General features: G+C 47.6%; 1 protein-coding gene across 1 annotated transcript in view; it reads left to right on the top strand.

Moving 5' to 3' along the window:
- Nucleotides 1–20,241, top strand: part of Tbc1d8-9 (TBC1 domain family member 8/9) — an 82,101-nt gene that overhangs the window by 15,196 nt on the left and 46,664 nt on the right. The window contains exons 5-14 of the mRNA XM_089586887.1: nucleotides 773–949; nucleotides 1,991–2,124; nucleotides 3,438–3,503; nucleotides 7,506–7,582; nucleotides 9,067–9,192; nucleotides 10,442–10,574; nucleotides 11,976–12,086; nucleotides 14,518–14,606; nucleotides 18,260–18,303; nucleotides 18,648–18,777. Of these exons, the coding sequence (XP_089443013.1) occupies nucleotides 773–949; nucleotides 1,991–2,124; nucleotides 3,438–3,503; nucleotides 7,506–7,582; nucleotides 9,067–9,192; nucleotides 10,442–10,574; nucleotides 11,976–12,086; nucleotides 14,518–14,606; nucleotides 18,260–18,303; nucleotides 18,648–18,777 (1,087 nt within the window). The remainder of the gene's footprint in view (nucleotides 1–772; nucleotides 950–1,990; nucleotides 2,125–3,437; nucleotides 3,504–7,505; nucleotides 7,583–9,066; nucleotides 9,193–10,441; nucleotides 10,575–11,975; nucleotides 12,087–14,517; nucleotides 14,607–18,259; nucleotides 18,304–18,647; nucleotides 18,778–20,241) is intronic.

Genomic DNA, 20,241 nt, shown 5'->3' with positions numbered 1-20,241 from the left:
AATTATTGTGTATTGAATGAAATGATACACCCTGTCTACTTAACAACTATGCAAGTGTTATGTATGCAACATTAAAATCAAAACCGGTAGTGCTTGAAGGAAATACCTCTTTAAAAAATAACTGCAAATATAAGAGTATGTTGCAACACTACATATCCAAGACACATTCTACTCGCCATGGTCGCCCAGTTGGCTTTGACGTTTGGCTGCCGAACTCAAGGTTATGATTTCAAATCCCAGCCACGGCTGCTACATTCGGATGGGTGTAAAATGTAAAAAAGGGGCAGGAAATTTACTCCTGTGGTAATACAAATCCCGGCTACCGAGTGTTCAGCAGCTCCGAGCATGGTTGTTGGATGTGGGTTGTGTTTCTGCCATTTCACTCGCGCTAGTTCTGAGAGCGTTTTCGTGTGAGTACTTGAGAAGACGGGTGGAGTATGCAGTCGAGGGGGGGGGGAGGAGTTGGTGTTAGGGGTGTGGGGGCGTGGCATTGACAGTGTTGAATGGAGTAGCTGGGTGCAGTTAGGATTCATGGGGAAGGGGATGTGTAGGTTTGCAGCTTGCACGGACGATGATGACTGCACAGTGTCGCGCTGCTATGTGATAAGGAACCACCTGGTGCCGTTCCTTTTAGCTAGTGTCCAGCTTCAGGAGGTCATACCGCGGGGAACCGTAACATACCGTACGAAGACGCTTTGTCGTGTCGTGGGAAATGCGAGCCAATGGGGTGGGACCTATACCTGCGTGGCCGCTCCCCCCCTGCCGTGCGCAGAGTCCTTTGACTCGGAGGACGAGGCGACGGAGTTTGTGTGCTGCAAGATCCGCAGCCTGGTGGCCCAGCGGGAGGTCACCCTGCCGGAGGTGGACCAGGACAATGCCCAGTTCCGGGTGAACGCCAACCGCTTCGCCACCGTCTTCAACCTGCCCCCCCAGGAGAAGCTGGTCAACTGTGAGTGGGGCCTCTCACGGGGGCTTCGTAGCTGCTGTCTTGCTGACCTTGCTGCCTCAGGGAGAGCCTCTAAGCAAACTCTCTCACCTTTAAGAAATGAACTCACTTGTATTTCCACTGTTGAATGTGAAAAGCACTTACTTGGCAAGCATTGGGAGAAGCCGCATCTAGTTCTAAAAAGCAGTTCCTGTGTGGATATGCATAGACTGGTGTAATTATCTCTAACCTGCATGCCTTTCCAGAGTGAACGCAGTAAATGGCTTCTGCAAAATACGAATACATAGATGCTTAACCCCGAGTCGTATCTGTTTTAAATATCAGTAACTAACGCAGCCTACAAACTAAACTGAGGTCACAGTATTGCTAGAATAGTCCAAAAAAATGGGTGTGGTTCCAGCAGTTGTGGCAAGATTCTACGAGGTTGTAATGACCTCGAAGTATAAAAGAAAACAAAACAACGAAAAACACTGACAAACGAGATGAGAGAAAAGAAGAGACATTCACAAGCACTGTCTAGCAACCATGGTTGCTAGACAGCGCTTGTGAGTGTCTCTTCTTTTCTCTCATCCTGTTTGTCAACGCTGTTTTGTCGTTCCTAAACAGCACTTATGTATGTCTCTTCTTTTCTCCCGTTCCATTTGTCAGCGCTCTTTCATCATTTCCTTCAACATGAACCAACCACCCCGACCTAGCCCTCTGTCAGAAAAGATAGCCTTGCCCTCGTATACATCAAGGCGACCATAGCCATTGTTATTGATTTGCACGTTTCAGAACTGAGCTTCAGTACCTAGCCATTTCCTGTGTCTGCTGCAGCTGTTCTGAGGGTGAATTCACAGTTGCTACAATTTCATGTCTTGGACTAACGAGATTTTCAAAATGGGATTTGTCGGATTTCTAAACATGAGTCTCGCAGGGAGTTTTGCGGCTAGAAATTGAGCAGTTGTGGCCTGTAGTAAGATTTTCTGCTGCAGGGGCAAAATGCAAACATGTGTAGTCACGCAGCAGAGTGTTCAGATTGAGGGGTACGTATTCCTGTTCCAGACTACTCGTGCAGCTTCTGGAAGGGCAAGCTTCCCCAGCAAGGGTGGCTCTACCTGAGCATGCAGCACCTGGCCTTCCACTCGTTCCTCTTTGGCCAGACCACTCGGCTGCTGCTGCGGTGGACCGACATCACGGTCAGTCGGAGGGCAGTCGCGCACACATGGTGCTACTCTGAAATGCCACCTTCGTTCGGTTATTTCTTCTTACTGTAGACTCCTTTTAAGATGAACCCAGAAAATTTGTTTCTTATCAGAAGCACACCTTAACAGAAGTGCCCTGTTAACATCATCGCCATCAGCCTGACTACGCCCACTGCAGGGCAAAGGCCTCTCCCATGTCTCTCCCGTTAACCCTGTCCTTCTTTGCCAGTTGCGGCCACTGTATCCCCGAAAATTTCTTAATCTCATCCGCCCACCTAACGTTCTGCCGCCCCCTGCTACGCTTGCCTTCTCTTGGAATCCGCTGCGTTACCCTTGAGGACCAGCTGCTGTCTCGTCTTTGCATTACATATGTGTTACATGAAAACAATGGATGAATAAAATAGCATTTCAGAGAGGACACCGTAATTGCAAACACAGCATTTGTGGCACTATGCATGAAGTGAGATGAAGACAGAGTGTAAAACAAGCTCACGTTATTCCTCTCGAAAATGGCTCTGGTCTAGTGTTCTGCTTTCAACCTTCTTTTGTTTTTTCTTGCTGTATCCTAGAGTGGCCACTGTTTGTGTGTGTTTTAACTGATTTTGCTTTCTATCTTGCCCAGAATTCTTTTTTTTTTATCATCTTGCTCCTTCTGCAGCATAGCTGTTATCAAACCCACGAGCAGGCACACCACGTGCCTTTCCGTACGCTGCAGGCGATACGTATGGCGTCGATATCTGGCTATCTCCGCACCGTGATAACGCATGGTGCAACGAACTCAAAGTCAACACACGGGTGCGCTTCGCACGTGCACACCTTTTTATCTCGGAAAGGCAACTGGCACATGAGCACGTGCGATGCCGAGATCTGAGCATGTCAGTCTGTCTGAAGCCTCGGTTGGCAAGTGGTGGCAAAGTGGATGGGTGGAAATCACGTTCTCCACTTTCAAGGGATAGTGAAGACGAGGGTGGTAGGTGACGGGTTGGGTAGAGGGAAGAGCGGGTAGACTGAAGAGAGGGAACGACGTCTGGAGAGGGTTTCTGTTTTTGACCTGTTCATCACCTCAAGTGTTTTAACAACCAGATGTTGGCAGTTCGCCTGTAAGAAATGTGCACAGTGCTCGAGACTGTATAGCTTGAATATATGCTCCCACTTGCGGATTAGGTGCACCCTTTCCTATGTCATGGCATTTAACTAAATGAGCTGTTTCTTTTTCGCATGGGTCGTGGCCATTGCACTTACCTTGAACATTATAGTTGTTTATTTGATCATACCTGTCAAGAACTACGCCTTTCTTTCACTTCCAGACACTGGAGAGGAGCAACAACTTCCTGTTCCCAGAGACCATCATGGTTGCCAGCCGGCAGAAGAAGGTGACTCACCATTTTTTTTTTTTTGCTTCTCAAAGAATTGTACACTCAAAGAGTGGACAATGCACACTCATTGTACACTCATGGCTTTGCGGTTATGGTGCCCGGCTGAAAGACGCGGAATCGATCCCGGCCGTGGCAGTCGAATTTCTTTGGAGGCGAGAATTCTAGAGGCCCGCGTTCTGTGAGATGCCAGTTCACGTTGAAGAACCCCAGGTGGTCGAAATTTCCGCTGCCCTTCACTGCGGCGTCTCTCATAGCCTCAGTTGCTTTGGGACGTTAAAACCCCGTAAACCAAACTAAACCATAAACCACAACTCAAAGAGTGAAAAGTGGCTTACGACTGCAAGGTCCATGCGGGCCCTTGAAAACCTTGAAAACCCTTGAATTTGGAACAAGTGTTTTCAAGGGCCTTGAGAGTCAGGGAATTTTAGTGGGGTCCTTGAAAACCCTTGAATTCTGGTGTGATGAGGGAGACGGCCGTGGAAAAATGCTAGTATCTTTTAAATTTTCTTTTTTTTCACAAATTATCTTGTTGGAAATGAGTTCACTGGAACTCCACCTCTGCAGCTTTGGTCGCCGTCCCTTTGGCAAGAGCTCTGCGTAAACGCACACGAAGCCCCACTGTCTCCGCCCGATGCCGCACATGGTTTCCATTACCTCGTAACCTGCCCCAAGAGCAAGGTTTGGGTGTGAAGCGAAAAGAGACAGAGTGTTAACGCGGTTTGGGCACGGAACCTGGTGTGCCGTAAGCGTAGGAAGTCTATGCAGTTGCGATGCAGTTGCTGTATATGCTCCCGCAGGGAGCATATACAGCAACACTAATGCAACGCAGGATTCACCTAAAGTGATTCTGTAAAATTTTCTGTCCACCATAAAAAAGCGAATTTATAGGGGCTTCAGCGTCACCCACAGCTGTGCCGCCATGCAGGAAATTTTCCTTCATGCGGGCAACAGTGATCAAGCACCGCTTGGCCCGCTATACATACATAAAGTTTGCACCAGAAAAGTCAAAACAGCTTTGTTGAGCAAAGACTGAGCATGCTGGCTCAGGTGCCAATCTTTTTGAAATGATGCAGCGCGCAGGCACGTCTGGCGACGCTGCTGCTTGGCTAGGCCTAGCCTGTTTCGCACCGAAACCGCAGCCGACGGTGCCTCTAAAGCGGCCAAAGCTGACTGAAAGGTCTGCTTTTGGTACGGCTAGATGTCAGATCCATCAGCTTATAATAAAATAAAGATGTGGTCAAGTTCCACGACGCTTTCAACAGCGAAGCTTGCAGACGCAGGACAGATGTGAGGTGCAGCTGAGGGTAGAAACGGCAAAAATTTGTTGGTATCGCAGTTACCGCTCTTACTAGCAACTCGTTGCTGGTAAACGGCCCTCAAGAGAGGTTTATTTTTTACATTAAAAGTCTCTTGTGCAATAAATGCTAGATACGTGGGATGTAAGAAATGTTTCTTTAATAAAATGCTGTGTAGCTAAGTCCTTGAAAGAAAAAGTCAGGGGTCCTTGGAAGTCCTTGAAAATCCTTGAATTTCATGGCTGAAAACTGGCATGAACCCTGCGACTGTAATCGTGGGTGCTTGCTTCTCTGCAACATACTGCATTCGTTGAAAGATGTACTTGGGGTCTGTATCTATTACCTCCTCTGATATGTTGTGGGCACAAAACTTAGAGTATAAGTTCACATTATTATGTGGTAGCATAGAAATCTCACCGGAGCAAAAATGCTGGCACCATCCAGCATCGTCCAGAAAAATCCCGATTGGCTGGTGGGCAGTGACATCATCAGTGACGTCACCAGAGCGGAGAAATCCCGTTAGCTGGTCAGGCGTCACGTCACTAGACAAAAGGTGACATCACCAGAGCAGGTTCGTCTCTGTGAAGCTCTGCCTGCCGACCCATGGCAGGTGGTGTTCAGGAAGACCATTGCTCGGGAAGAGCAATCTGTGTCTCACAAGCCCCACCTATAATTTCCGCCAAAGGCATGAAGACCTTCGAATGCATTTGCATTGCCATCACATAATTGAATTAGGTGTTGTGATGGTTTCTTTTTGTTTTGAAGCGAAAAGCTTCACCAGGCTAGTCAACACCGGGTCTGGCGTATGCTCCGTGATCAGAATCAGCCACAGCTGCGCGTGCGCAGAACCGAGGGACGTCACAGAAGAGGCGCAGGTGGTCGGAGCGGCCGCCACCGCAACCGCCGCCTGACCTTTCGACGCAGCTGCGCGCAGCTGCGCGCAGCTGCGCATGTGCGCCGCCTCTTCACCGCCGCTACTACTGCGCGATCGCCTCCTCGCCACCGTTTGACCTTTCGTTGCAGCCGCGTGTTTACCACAGTTACTACGCATGCGCAAGGAGGGCTATGTATAACGCGCTTGCCTACGCAGTTATCGTGGTGCTCCCAGTGCATGGTGCGCGAACTGCGACAGCCATGACGTCAAACCAAGCATCGCTGCAGCTGTTCGCTTGTACATCCAGGCTCAACCAGAGCTAAGCCACTGCCAATTTTTTACAATGGAACATTATGTTGCTCAGCGAAGACAAGACAGCCGAACACTAACTGGCCCAGGCACCAGCTGCAATCTTTGTCACCTCCCTGCCTTCTTGTTTGCTGGACTGTTCCATAACCATACCTAAAGGGAAGGAACATGAACCTAGAAGAGGAGGGAAAAAGAAAAAACAAGATATTGTTCAAGGGCATATTTGCACAGGGCGAAAAGAAGTATTATGTGGAAAGAGCTACTGCTGGGGCTAGTTGGAAATGCATCCTTGAGGGTATTGGTGAGCTCTAGCAAAATACAGAGAGGGACAAACACACAGGACGAAGCGCTTCAGACAATAAGCGGTTGTTAGAAAGCGCTTCGTCCTGTGTGTTTGTCCCTCTCTGTATTTTGCTAGCGAGCTCACCAATACCCTTAAGGATGTGTTATGTTTCTGTGAGGGTTACTTAGGCAAAATGAAAGAATTTTTTTTTTCTGCACAGTGGCATCAGACTTGGCCAGACACACGTGTGAAAGCTTGGTCATGGGACATTTCTTTTATTTCGTTCACTGGAATTTCCCTCTGTAGTGTGGTTGAGGTGTCCTGCTACAAAGGCCGTGATATCAAATCTGGCCATGGTCGCCAAAATGCAAAATGCAAGGATGCCAGATCTAGATTATCCCACAGCGCAGTTTTTGCGCCTTTAAATCTACTGATGCAATAAATTAATACTAACCATTAAAAAAATCTAATTTTCAAAAATTGAACTTTTTCATGGGATTGCATGCAGTTGTCCCAGCCGCGGCGGTCGAATTTCGATGGTGGCGAAATTCTGGAGGCCCGTGTACTGTGCGATGTCAGTGCACGTTAAAGAACCCCAGGCGGCCGAATTTATTCGGAGCCCTCCACTACGGTGTCCCTCACAGCCTGAGTCGCTTTGGGATGTTAAACCCTCATAAGCCACAAGACCAGTTTTATTTTATTTCTATTTTTCCAGGGAAGTTTGGTGAATGTGATCGTCAGGGATTCCTGATTGTGGTAAGAATTCTGAGGCTTCAGGGAAAACTTAAAGATGCAGACTTTTCAGTACTTTCTAACTGTGCTGCAGTGTGTCTACATAGTAGCGCAAGACTGTACTGTAGCTGTGGTGTGAATATCAGTGTGCATTTCGTAACTTTGTCATTCACCACCATACACAGAGCCAATACCCATACTAAAGGCACCACTGAAGTTGCTTTTTGAAGATGCTGTCCTGTTTCACTCGGCAACCGATAGCATTACTCTCTTTATCAAGTCAAGAGAGAGCTCTAGCATTTTAGTAGTGATTTGTCCAGTTTCCAATCATCGAGTGATGGGAAAGTGTGCTTGGCATTTCTGTTTATCCTCTCCCATTTTTAGTGGGTAACGCAATCAATTGTGAGCAGTGTAATGTATTGGGAGGCGCTGGCATACGAACTGAGAGGATAGCATGGGTTTGTTATGAGACTGATGCAGTTTGGCCTTCTCTCTTTTGGTTGCAGCACTATTTTTCCATGTTCACCAACATTGTGGAGACCTTTGCACTCATGGAACAGCTGGCGAACCTCGCCATGAGACAGTAAGTTTGCACGTTCGTTGGAGCTCGTTTAGTAAATGCAAGAGAACATGAATTGTTCGAAGTGTTGATGCATTCCAGAGAGAAGTTGTGCTGTAGTCCCATCAGCTGAAACAGCAATTGAAACTTTGGGAACGAGGAACGCCTCAGGTCACTTACTAACGTTTTCATGAGGGAGGTTGTCTCCGTCCAAGCTTTGGCAAAATTGTGAACCTCAAGGTTGTGAAAAGGTTTGACAATATTGTTGCTGTTATTGGATTAGTCATCCCTCTCGTATTTAACCGGCTAAATTAATCTGAAAAGCAGCTCGTTTGTTCTCCTACTGTGTTTCAAGGTTCGTTTTGTGATATAGATGCTACAGCTTAAAATTCATGCATTTTTACACTGACTGCGGTTGAACAACCTGAAGAAGACGTGAAAACCGAAACTGCTTGCCATTGTAACCATCCTACTGTTACCTACTGTCAGATTTCAATACTTCATCTTGAGTGCACTCCACTCAAGAGAGCATGTTGTCTTTGGTTGAAAGTCAGTGGAAGTTTTATTCAAATTTTGTAGTTGTCCATTAATATCAACAGACTGATCACCTCAGCAGCTCCCTCCAAGGCAACAGCTGTGTGGCAGTGGGTCCGGTACACAGCCTTCTCGAATGTCTTCATGCTTTATGTGGCACACAAGTACTGCAGTACTTGCATAATATGCATGCTGGAGTAAATTGGCTCACAAGCTGCTGTGGGGATTGTGTAGAGTAGTATGATTCTGGGCAAGTTGTTTCGATTCCATTTGGGTAGGCCGGCCTGAGTAATGTGTCCGGTCTACCTCTCTGTACTCCGTGTCCAATCATTCAAGCTGGCCTATTGGAGCAAAATGTGCATCTTTCCGAGTGGCTACTGGTACTGGCAGAGCTGTCGTATGTCCTCTTTGGGAGAGCTTGGAACTGTCTTGATCTTGCCAACAACAGTTTGGCAACTGCTGCATGAGGAACTAACGACGCAGAGGTTCTTTCTCCGTGCAGCTTCTTGTATTATGTGGCTCTGGTACATTTCTGCCTCTTACATGAGCAGAACCTGTCCCGGTTAGGCTGCCTTTATGATGCGGAGGTGACCTTTGTTATTACGCACCTCGTTTGTTAATATTTTTCCCAGTAGGAGGTTTTTCAGGTGCACTGCGCTGTCTTATTTGCCGAGGCAAGTTCCGGGTGTGTCGGCTAGAAATGGCCTGTGGCATTGGCACTAAACCTGGTTGGCTGTTGGCTCTGTCTGTTAACCAAACCTTCTCTGACAGGGTGTACACCTCTGGCCACTGGCCTAGAGAGAGAGAGAGAGAGAAAAAAAAAACTTTAACGAATAAAGGAGAGGTCTGGCCTAGGGGTTATTCCGGCTTCTTACACAAGGCAGTCCACTGTGGGCATGTTACGAGCGGCTCCTAGCTCATGAACAGTGTCACAGTGGTGTCCCTATTTGAGTCCTCTGGCTGTCTCTCTGCAGACTCATCTCGGAGGAGACGTTCGAGGCGGACAAGCAGCTCTCGAGGAAGCTCAGCCGCAATGCACCCAAGAAGCTGCCGCTGCTCAAGAGGGACCTGGACGCCAGGGCCCAGAGCGAGGCCTACCGGTAAGGGAGCACTTCCTCCCGCCTTTCTTTTGTTTTTGTTGGCTTTGTAATTGGCATTGATTTCATCTCTGCATGATATTTCATCCCATCCATTCTGATTGCATTCTGATTGCTCTTTGACTGCAGTCATTTATGTTTCACTTGGTGCATGTTAAGAGTTAATAATATCCCATTTCTTTCAGACCGCCGCAAAATAAATTGAATTTTGTTCCTTCATAAGATTCTTTCATACGTGGTAAACATTCCAGTACCTAACTATGTTCAACCTTCTACCACCAGACGAACACGACGCACTACGACGAACACACACTGCAGCCTATCTTTGCACAAACAAATGCATTCAAGTATAGCTTCTTCCCCCGAACCATCTCCGCCGGTTGGAACTTGCTCCCAGAATCCCTTTTTCAAAATAGTAATTTTAGCAACGCATTGGATGAATATTTCTTTGGTTAAGTTGTCTCATTTTGTATTTTTTAATGCTGTTCTTTTTATCTGCCCTTTGTTATCGCCGAATGATGCTGTGTGTTGTTTTTTGTTTCTTTGTGTGTGATTGTTATATTGTTTGCCCCTCCTGCTTGCGCCACATAGGCCTGCAGTATTTTGAAATAGGTAAATAAATAAATAAAAGTTGGCATTCAGTGGGCTAGTGTTTTTCAGTGCTGGCTTGTGGTTCCCACTGCTTTAAAACAATGCTTGGAAGTGTGCCTACCTTGATTTCACTGAGATTTGAGGGTAGCCTCATTATGGGTTCCGCTGCTGTTCTCTTTTGCAAGAATGCATTGTGGCATGGGTCTCGAGAAGTGGATTGTTCGTGTCATGTGCACATGGGAAACTAAGTAGACAGCGGCTAATCTGTCACTTTATAAAGTGCCTACTGTATGGTTTCCATGCTGCGTTTTTCAAAGAATAGGATTAGCTAAGTTTCTTCATTTGTGATGTCATTGTTAAAGCACATGGTTAAGTTGCTCCGTTAATTTTCACCATGTTATAGAATACCGCCAGGGCAGTGCAATGAATGAAAGGTGCTCTCAAAAGTTTGGCGCTGAACAAACTGAGAAAGAAGTTACACATTTTCGCTAGTGTTCGAGGCAGCTGTTGGGGATTCTAATCTAACAAATTGCTGCTCCAGACAGCTTCTGCTCTGTGAAGCAGCAATGTGTAGAGGCTGTAGAACGTAGCAAAACTACAGCTGGCTACGGTTTGCCATTAGTGTGCAGTGTCTTATTCCAACTCTGATATCTGCACGCAGTACCACGTTTCGTCTGCCCCTGGACGAGCGACTTGACGGCAGCATGGAGTGCTGCCTGTGGACGCCCTACAACAAGCACACCGTCCGGGGCAAGCTCTACCTCTCGCCAAACTACATCTGCTTCGAGAGCAGGGTAAGCGACCTCTCTGTTTTCAGCGCATAATTAAGGTTTCCACTGACTACTACTCTGAAATCGGTGCTGGAAGGTCCCTGACAGAGTGACCCTAGTCAGGCATATTGAGACGGAATACAATGCCTAGTGAGAAAAGATTTGCATTTGTGTAGTGAAATGTCACTGGAGTGGCAGATAGCAACGCTTACCACTGCAGTTACGAGCGCGCCGATAACAAAAGTGCCAAGTGTGTTCACAAAGCACAGCGTCGCAGCAGCCATACATTGCGACTCTCATTGCTCCGGTGACGTCATTGTGCTAATCTTTCTTGCTTGCGACTGCACTGGCAGTGATGCCCGTTTGAGCTGTTTCACATAACTGAGGAGAGAACTCTGAGGAAACCATTTCTCACCCAGCACCTTTGACAAATTGGAGGCGCGAGACTCTATATCAGTAATGCTTGTTGTGCATTGCAATAATGCATTATTGACTGGCCAGTAATGCCACTCATCGAGCAACCTTCTCCCACTTCCCACTTCCCTCTACTGTGCTTCTTCTGTCAAAGCCATCGCCGTGCTGTGTGCACAGCAGGTGGTGGTGCACTTCCCTCCCACTGGTAGCCTTTGCAGTGCTTTACTCGCCATGGCGCTCTGCTGTGTTGAATGCTGGGCTGCGTAGTGCACGACACTCAAGCTATAGCTGTTTGGTCCGCGTGCACATGTGTGGTGCTTCTGGGTGCGCTACATTACGGCGCACACGCTCGGACATGTGGCTAACAGCTATCGCTGAAGATTGCGCATTACGCAGTGCAGCATAAATGTTGTCACTTTTTCTGACGTTAAAATGGCATTGGCCCAAGTCAAAGTCGTTAACGTTATAACTACTGTGGCAGGGTCTAGTTAGTTTTTCATAATCAGCAACTGCAGCAGAATGCTACTCTGGATGTCGAAGGAGAGCTGCAAGGATACATGGAAATGAGGTGCAACAGCTGCAGCTGTTGGTGTCGTTTGTACGTTTGCTGTTGGTGTCATTTGTATGTTTGCTGTTGGTGCCGTTTGTACGTTTGCTGTTGGTGTCGTTTGTACATTCACTGTTGGTGTCGTTTGTACATTTGCTTTTGGTTGCAGCATGCTTTGCCAACAGTGATGCCTTTTATACTGGAGAAAGCTGCAAAAAGGGCATGACAATAGATGTAGAGAAGTGCGTACTTGACTGAGGGAATGTTGTGCAGGTTGTTCCAAGCCATTGAGGGTAAGTGTGAGCTCGGGAGTGGGCAGAAGATCTGCTGAAACGAGCTTGTTACTTTGCCGCTAGGATCAGTTCTCGGCAACAGTTCACTGATTGCTGCTGGTGTAAAAGCATGGAGCATAGAAGCCATTTGGATTTGAACTGAGTGTCCACATGGGGCTGCGGGTGGCGCAGGTGAAGAACCTGGTGTGCCTGGTGATTCCGCTGCGCCTGCTCCAGGTGACCGAGAAGGTGGACAGCCACCACTCGCTCTCCAACGCTCTGCTGCTCACCACCAGGAACAAGGTGCGTACCGGGTTGCCCTGATGCCGCTGTTCCTAATGGCTGTTCTTTTCCATCACCATCAGCCGGACTACACCCACTGCAGGGCAAAGGCCCCCTCCCATGCCTCTCCCATCAACCCTGTCCTTTGCCAGCTGCAGTCACCGTAGCTTCACAAATTTCTTAATCTCATCCACCCACCTAACTTTCTGCCACCCCCTGCTACGCTTGCCTTCCCTTGGAGTCCACTCCGTTACCCTTAAGGACCAGCGGTTATCTTGCCTCCGCATTACATGCCCTGCCCAAGCCCACTTCTTCCTCTTGATTTCAACTAGGATGTCATTAACCCGCGTTTGTTCCCTCACCCACTCCGCCCTCTTCCGATCTCTTAATGTTACACCTATCATTTTTTCTTTCCATAGCTCGCTGCGTTGTCCTTAACTTAGGCTGAACCCTCTTTGTTAGCCTCCACGTTTCTGCCCCATAGGTGAGTTTGTATTATAGGTCATCATAAATTACGCTGGGCGCTCAGTACGGTTATTCAAAACTTATTGTTTGGTCTCATTAACATTGAGTGTATTAATAAGGCTTCTCTTAATTAATCCATAGTGTGAACAAATTTTCAGTTGGCTTTGATTTCAAGGTGTCATGAGTCAGCTGTAGTATACTAACATTTCAGCAGTGAACTGATCTGATTTGGTAAAATAGTGCTAACAGCTGGCATTGGAAACATGGCCCTCTGCGAGATTATTTCAATTTCTTTTATTCCCAATTGCCACATAGTAACACCCATACTTGAGCCATATTCTAGCATCAATGGTAAGTGGTGCGTCAGAGGTTTTCTTCCGAGGTATGAAGTAAAATTTGAGACTGCCACAAAGCGTCAAGAGGTATCTGTCCCAAAATAAAGAATAGGCTTACTATGAGCACGTGGCCAAAAAATATATTATTCGAAAAAAAAAAAATATTGTTTCCAGTCAAGAAACACAGCCTCTGATAAGCTTGTTTTGATAGTCCTTTTCGCTTTGACCAATACCTTCGAGCGAAAAGTGGTCATCACTGTGATTAAAATTTTGATTTGCTCACTGTGCGCATTGTTGGGTGTGCGTAGGGTGCCAGAGATGTCCCACATTACTTTTAGAGCAGGACTGCAAATTCTTCTGTCGCCGCTTTGCCACAGAGTTAAACACATTTCCCTATGAGTTAAACTTCAAATTCCACTTGCAAATCACCACCATCGCTTCCACTCTGAGGGGCGTACAGAAATGCCTGTGGCTTGACTCTCTCTAATTGTTACAAGAATGGGAATTTGGGCGAAAAAACAAGGGTGGGTTAGTTTCTTTGCGGGCTTGTTAAGGGCTTTCGATTTTGCTGTAGCATTTTTTGCCTGATCTGGCACACTGGTGAGCTCAAATGAGCGAGGCAGTTCTCTGCAGCTTGCTTGGTAAAAGTTTTGGTCATGTGCTGCTAGCCCCGAGACAAATCAGAGGCTGTATTTTTTAACATCTCGCCTCCCCTTCGTTCTCATCCTCTGCTGTTAGTCGCGGCTTCCAAGTGACGTACTTCCTAGCAGACACCAATAGTGACAGAGGACAGAAAGAAGGGAAAATTAAACGTTAAGAAATATTGTATAGATTACAATTCAAATGCCAACACTCGGCACTTTCATGAAGGATATGTCTCATGTCCGGTGTATCTTCAATAGAGATGTCTCTATAGATGGTATGTCCAGTGTGTCTTCGAAAGAGATGTCTCTGTAGGTGGTATGCACTACCATTCAGCCATGTTGCATTACACTGCCAGTCAATGGACTAGTGGTGTGTGTAACATGTCAGTCCTGGCACCGTAAGCCTGCTTTCTCTGTGAATCGCATTTCAATTTCTGCTTGGACTGTGATGCGCAATTCCTCCACACATGCACGCACGTGCGTGCACACACACACTCAGACCATGATCATGGATGACTGCATTATGCTGCCAGTCAATGGACTTGTGGTGTGTGTTTGACGCGTCAGTCCTGGCACTGGAAGCCTGCTTTCTCTGTGAGTCGCATTTGAATTTCTGCTTGGACTGTGATGCGCATCTCCTCCACGCACGCACGCATGCGCACGCACACACACACACACACACACACACACTCACACCATGATCATGGATGACTGTACTCTGGAAGCATTGAGGATTCCTTTTCGGGTCAAGGCAGTTCTAATTAGTAACTACAGCTATTCACACACTGGCAGCAGAGACGTCTGATTGCAGCCCCAGCTTGTGAATTTCCAGGGTTGCTCTATAGATACTACAGGCATGGAATTAGTATTGCCATGAATAAAAAGTGTAGATGATGACATGGGAAAGAGTATGATGCAGTTCTGTCTGCTACTTTTGTTGCAAACCTGCAGTCTCTGTCCTTACCGTCTTGCCTTCTAATGGAGGATGCCTTCCTTGTGTTGTTCCAGGTGAACTTTCTCTTTGCCCAAGTTGAGGGGCGGGACTTCCTCATCGAGAAGATTTCCGAGCTCCTCGCCAAGATTCCCCAACCCAAAGAGTACGCTCTCGCAGCACTCTGTGCTTTCTTTTTTTCTGCGAATATCTGCTTTACTGCAATCCTAGCTTTTTTTTGTAGCAGCTCTTTCTCGCTAGTGCATGTCGCGCTCTTTGCCTCGGTGGCTGTGGTCATCGAGAAGTTTGTTTTTACTCGCAGCTCGCTAGCCTGGTGGGTGAGGCTGCTGTGAGCAGCTCAAAGAACAGGGAAAAAAAAGAAAAACTACATAGAATGTTTACTACGTTCGAATCAGTGCGTAAGCTAGGATTTTTGCTATGTAGAAGGCAACGAAGAGCGGGCAGTGCCGCGGGACGGAGTGCTCAGGCTAGGGGAACAGACATACAGTGCGAACAGACATACAGTGCAGACAGACAGTGCGAGCAGACAACGGACGATTTTGCTCAGGGCTGGTTCCCATCGGATTAGTGCTTACGCACTAAAAAGTTGCACTAGATTTATAGATTGCTGCTTCTGAAAGCGCTTCGCGTTATATTTCTAGCTTGTCTACAAATATAACGTGAGGTGCTTTCAGGAGCAGATAATTCAGAGAACTTGCTTTATATTCGTATCTTCGTGCACATGCGACAATGTGGCTTCTGGCAGGCACCATTATTGTGACTTGACCCGCACACAAGCTAGCCTGGGTGTGTTCTTGTAAGAGCCATAGTGCTTGACATGCTAGCTTGCTTGAGCGGAAGACATCAGCACAACTTCGTTCGTTATCACATTGTGTGTGTCTAGAGAACTCAAACACTTGAATTAATCACATTCCCATCATTGTGTCATTTCCCATTCCTGCTGACTTCAACAAAGCACAAAATAATCAAAAAAAAGGTGTGGTTGCTAACACGTAGTTTCGCGAAAGGTACTAAAATCCCCGATTTTTCTCAGAATCACTGGAAACTAGGGGCCTTAATAATTTTTAATGTTCATACACCTCTCCTCGGCTTTTTAGGAAACAAATAAAAAGAAAACAACGAATGAATGTTGTGAAAGCAAAACCTGTATGCATTAGTGCATGCTTTTAGGCTTAACAGTTGCTTTTGTTTTTACTGTTCATTTTAGTGGATGTATTGAGCTTCAGTGACAGTTAAGGTTGTTTGAATGTATTATTAGCGCCCTTCATGTTGATTATCAGTTGCTGTGGTGAACGCTGTATGTTTTTTGACTGTGAGGTTTCATTCAAACTATCATTACTGTCCTATTAAGTTACTTATTCATTGTTTTGGTTCTGTATAGAGCTGTGTTAGTACAGTAGCCGACGGGTAATTCGGACTCCAATAATTCGGACTTGTAGGATATTTCGGACTTCAGTGAGGCACCGTCAGTCACCCCATAGAAGCGCATACATATTCGCGACGGATATTTCGGACTTTAAAAGTCCGAAAGTTCGATTTTTCGGACTAATTTCAGTCGCCTGCAAGCCAAAATCTGCCATCTTATCGGCTTTTCGCCGGCACAACAGGCGCCATCTTGGATTGAGGAGGATTGGCTTGACATGGTTTCGGTGCCCCATTTTTGCCAGTAGAGGTCCCTGCAATTTCTGCCACTTCGAGGTGGCAGTCGGATTGTCATCGCCGTCAACCTGCTTTTGTCGCCAACGCTGACGCGGGTAGCTATCCCTTTGTGCTTTGTCTCATACGTTCGCCATTCGCCGTGTTGTCACACGAGTTTCTCCGACCGCGTCAACCGAGTGGCGCGCCGTCAATCCTTTGGCCGTTTTGTGATTGCGTCCGGCGGTTCCTTGCGTCCGGCGGTTCCTTGCGTCCGGCGGTTCCACCGCTCTGAACGAAAAGTGCCTCATTTTTGCGTGTTTGACGAGCGGTGTGGTGCGCACTCGGGCTGTGGACATGGCCCCGCCGGTGCTGCCGGGTCCGTCAAAGAAGCGTGGGAGCTATTCTACCATGACCCTTGAGAAAAAGGCAGCGATCATAAAGCTAGTGCTGAGTGGGCGAACGCAAGCTGACGTGGCCAAGGAGTTCGCACTGTCGAAGCAAACTATTTCGGATTACGTGAAAAATAAGGAGAAGATTTTTTCCGCCTTTGAGGAATCCCACAGCAGCAGCCAGAAGAACAACAGGAAAGGCGACCACCCCGAATTGGAGAAGGCCTTGCTACTCTGGCTTAAAGCTGCTTTAGCGAAAAACCTTCCAGTGTCGGGCGACACGTTGAAGGAAAAGGCAGAGACCCTGGCCGTGAGAATGAGAATTGAAAAATTCAAGTTCACGGACGGATGGCTCCGCGGTTTCAAGAAGAGACACGGTGTGTCTTTTAAGAAGATGTGCGGGGAGAGCGGAGCCGCCAACCCAGCCACGGTAGCAGACTACCGTCAGACGAAGTTGAAGCCCTTGTTGAGCCAGTACAGCCCGGAGGACACCTTCAACTGTGACGAGACCGGCCTCTTCTTCAAGATGTTGCCTGACCGCACCCTCTCTTTTTCGGGTGACTCCTGTTCAGGGGGCCGCCACAGCAAGGAAAGGATAACAGTAATGGTAGGTGCAAATGCCACTGGCACTGAGAAGCTGCCACTTCTTGTGATAGGCAAATCAAAAAATCCTAGGTGTTTTAAGGGCGCGAAGAACCTTCCCGTGTGGTACTGCAGCAACTCCAAGGCATGGATCACTCATGCTTTGTTTGAAGATTACGTGCGTCGACTCGACCGAAGTTTCGAGCGGCAGGGGCGACAAATTATTTTTGTTGATAACTGTGCGGCTCACGGCACCATCGACAACCTGAAAGCCATTCGGCTCGAATACCTGCCACCAAACACCACCAGCGTGCTCCAACCAATGGACCAGGGGGTGATCAAAAACCTGAAGGTGCATTATCGGACCCGTCTTCTGCGGCGCACAGTCCTTTGTTTTGACAACGGGAAAAAGTACGCCACGGATCTTTTTGCGGCGGTTAGCATGCTGGCTGACGCGTGGAAGGCAGTGAGAGCGGAAACAATTGCTAATTGCTTCAGGCACGCTGGATTCTCCGCCGATGAAGTCGATGACGTAGAAGACTGCAACGATTCTGAGGATTTGACTGCAGACAGTGGCGAAGACCTCATCGTTGACCTTCGCGGGAACGGAATGGACATTCCAACGGGCTCCACGTTCCGCGAGTTTGTTGAAGTGGACGACGGCCTCGATATGTGTGCGGACCTCACGGACGACGAACTTGTACGCCAGGTTCTTCAACCTGAAGACGAGTAGGACTCCGACGACGACTCGGGCGGCCTACCACAGCCATCGCTTGCACAAATTACGAACGCTGTGAACTTGCTGTCCAGCGTGTACAGCGAAACGACAACTTTGGCGCAAATACAAGCGCAAATCGTCGCCAGCAAAAGAAATTTGCCGCAGGGTAAAATCAGCGACTTTTTTAAGCCGATTTCCTCTGAATAAAGTGATTTTTTGTGCTTCACGGATTTTTCGGACTGTTCGATTATTCGGACCATTTTTCGGGTCCCTTCAAGTCCGAAAAAACGGTCGGCGACTGTAGTTAGTATCAATCAGTTTATTTGTAGTAGTGCGCCTAGTGGTAATTTCTGCCATTGAGAGTATAGTAAAATACTTGCAGCAGATAGATGCTACGGAGCTTTTTGTAGGGCTAACTAGTAAGGAAATTGTCTTACTTTCCTTGCTTTTTGTTTTTCTTTTCATATCCAGAATTCTATGTCCAGAGGACGACAACGCTTCCCTCGCATCATCAAGTAAGCTTCGCAGCGTTGGTCGCTTTGCAACATCTTACAGTTTTCCTTTCTCTGCCATTGTGTGTGGTAGTTTACTCCTGGCTGAAGGTTTTTGCTGGTGCAGCGCATAGTGAGCTGACTTGCTTCGCTAATTCTGAGCTCTCAGTCACTTTTCCCTAATGCTCTCCCGTCTACAAAGTGGTTGGTTGTACTGTGGTGCTTTGCTAATAATGTGCTTAGTCGAATTAGCTAACTCTGAGTCGATGTTCTGATAATATTTGGACACTCAATCATATCGGGGTCTACACAGCCAGTGCTACGTAAAAACCACATCCTGGTTTCGCTAGTATTCAATGTCTCTGCAGATTCCTCGGCATCGTGGGAGCCAGAGTCATCGTTGGCCGCCCGCTTCGAGCTTCCACGGTCGCCCGAAGCGCAGGAAGCGGAGGCTAAAAAGGAGAAGCTCTGGGAGGAGCACTTCACCGAATACGGGAGGTGGGAAGCACTGGGTTCCTTGTTTCACACACTTGTGGCCTTTCGCCACACATTTCTGCGCGTGCGTGCATCTGCAGGGTGGGATTGTGAGACCTTCAGTCTCACCTCAGGCATGGTAAGCTCCTCTCATTGGCTTATTTCTGCTCTGAACACTGTTCAGGTGAATCCAACATGGTAGCTCAATGGTTCTTCCACTCGGCTACTGAGCGGGAAGACCCGGGTTCAGTCGTGACCACTGCAGCTGTGTTTTGGTAGAGGCGAATCGCTAAAGGCACCCTTGTTCTCTGCGATGTCAGTGCATTTAAAGAACCCCGGGTGGCATAAATTAATCCGGAGCCCTCCGTTGTGGTGTCCCTCATAGCCCGTGTGTCGTTTTGGGACGTTAAACCCCCCACAATTTACAATTCTCAATTTGCATAATTCAGATGAGTTATGAAAGATGTTCTGTACAAATGTAACAGGAGTGCCCTTGGATAGCTTGAAGCGGGGCCTCAGAGAAAGTCATGACAGTGTTTCTGAATGGATGCTCTTAGAAGCAGCTCATGTCTGGAAAGCCTGAAGAGAGGGAAAACAATTTCAGTTGGTTGCAGTTCATATGTAGACCCGTTGACTTCCAAACTTTGGTGTCAGCCACAATACTATGAAAGGAGGAGCCAGCGTTGAAGCTGACTGGGGGACTTGGCCCGTGTAGTGTGCAATGTCAGTCCACGTTAGAGAACCCCAGGTGGTCGAAATTATCCGGAGCCCTCCACTACGGCGTCTCTCATAGCCTTAGTCGCTTTGGGACGTTAAACCCCATAAACCAAACCAAACCATCTTCAGGATAAATGATTGCAGGAATGGTTGTGGAGGACCAAGCAGGTGACGATGGTCCAATTGTCGGCAGGTTGCAGCAAGGGCAGTGTCTTCAGAGACAAGGATGTTGATGCAGTCAGAGATTTTAACAAAAGCGAAGTTTGTGATAGAGGAGAAGGCGGGAACCTCACTGCCAGGTTGCGTGGCGTCGCGAAAACTGTGGGCTGCAGTGGAAATGGAACTCCACAGCGAGAGCTGTCTAAGGCTGTGCCGTATGTGATTGCGTGGTTTCGGTAAGCCTGGTAGTGGCCTTTCATGCGTGTTATTAGTGCTGTGCACATGTGCCCTCAAACATTTGCATCTACAGAACATATAAGTGGAACCTCGATTATACGACGTTCAGGGGACCGCGAAACCGTCGTATAATCCGGGTGTCGTATAATCGAAAATCAAGCGTGATATTTTTTAACATCTGAACTTCGTCATCTTTTCTTTTTTTTTTTTCCGGAACACAAATCAGCACATTTTTGCCGGCAGAGGGCTAGTCTTCAACAAACAAGATAAAATGGCCGTTGAGGCTGCCGTGAGCAGTGGGGCAGCGGCTCGCGCGGTTTTCTTGATAGGTGGAAAGATTAAGGCGCACCTGTTATCGACTGGCTAAAGTGTGCC

The sequence above is a fragment of the Amblyomma mixtum genome, chromosome 4 (assembly GCF_055824585.1).
Source record: "Amblyomma mixtum isolate Tamu chromosome 4, ASM5582458v1, whole genome shotgun sequence".
NCBI classification, from domain to species: domain Eukaryota; kingdom Metazoa; phylum Arthropoda; class Arachnida; order Ixodida; family Ixodidae; genus Amblyomma; species Amblyomma mixtum.
This window is presented reverse-complemented; position numbering and strand designations above follow the sequence as displayed.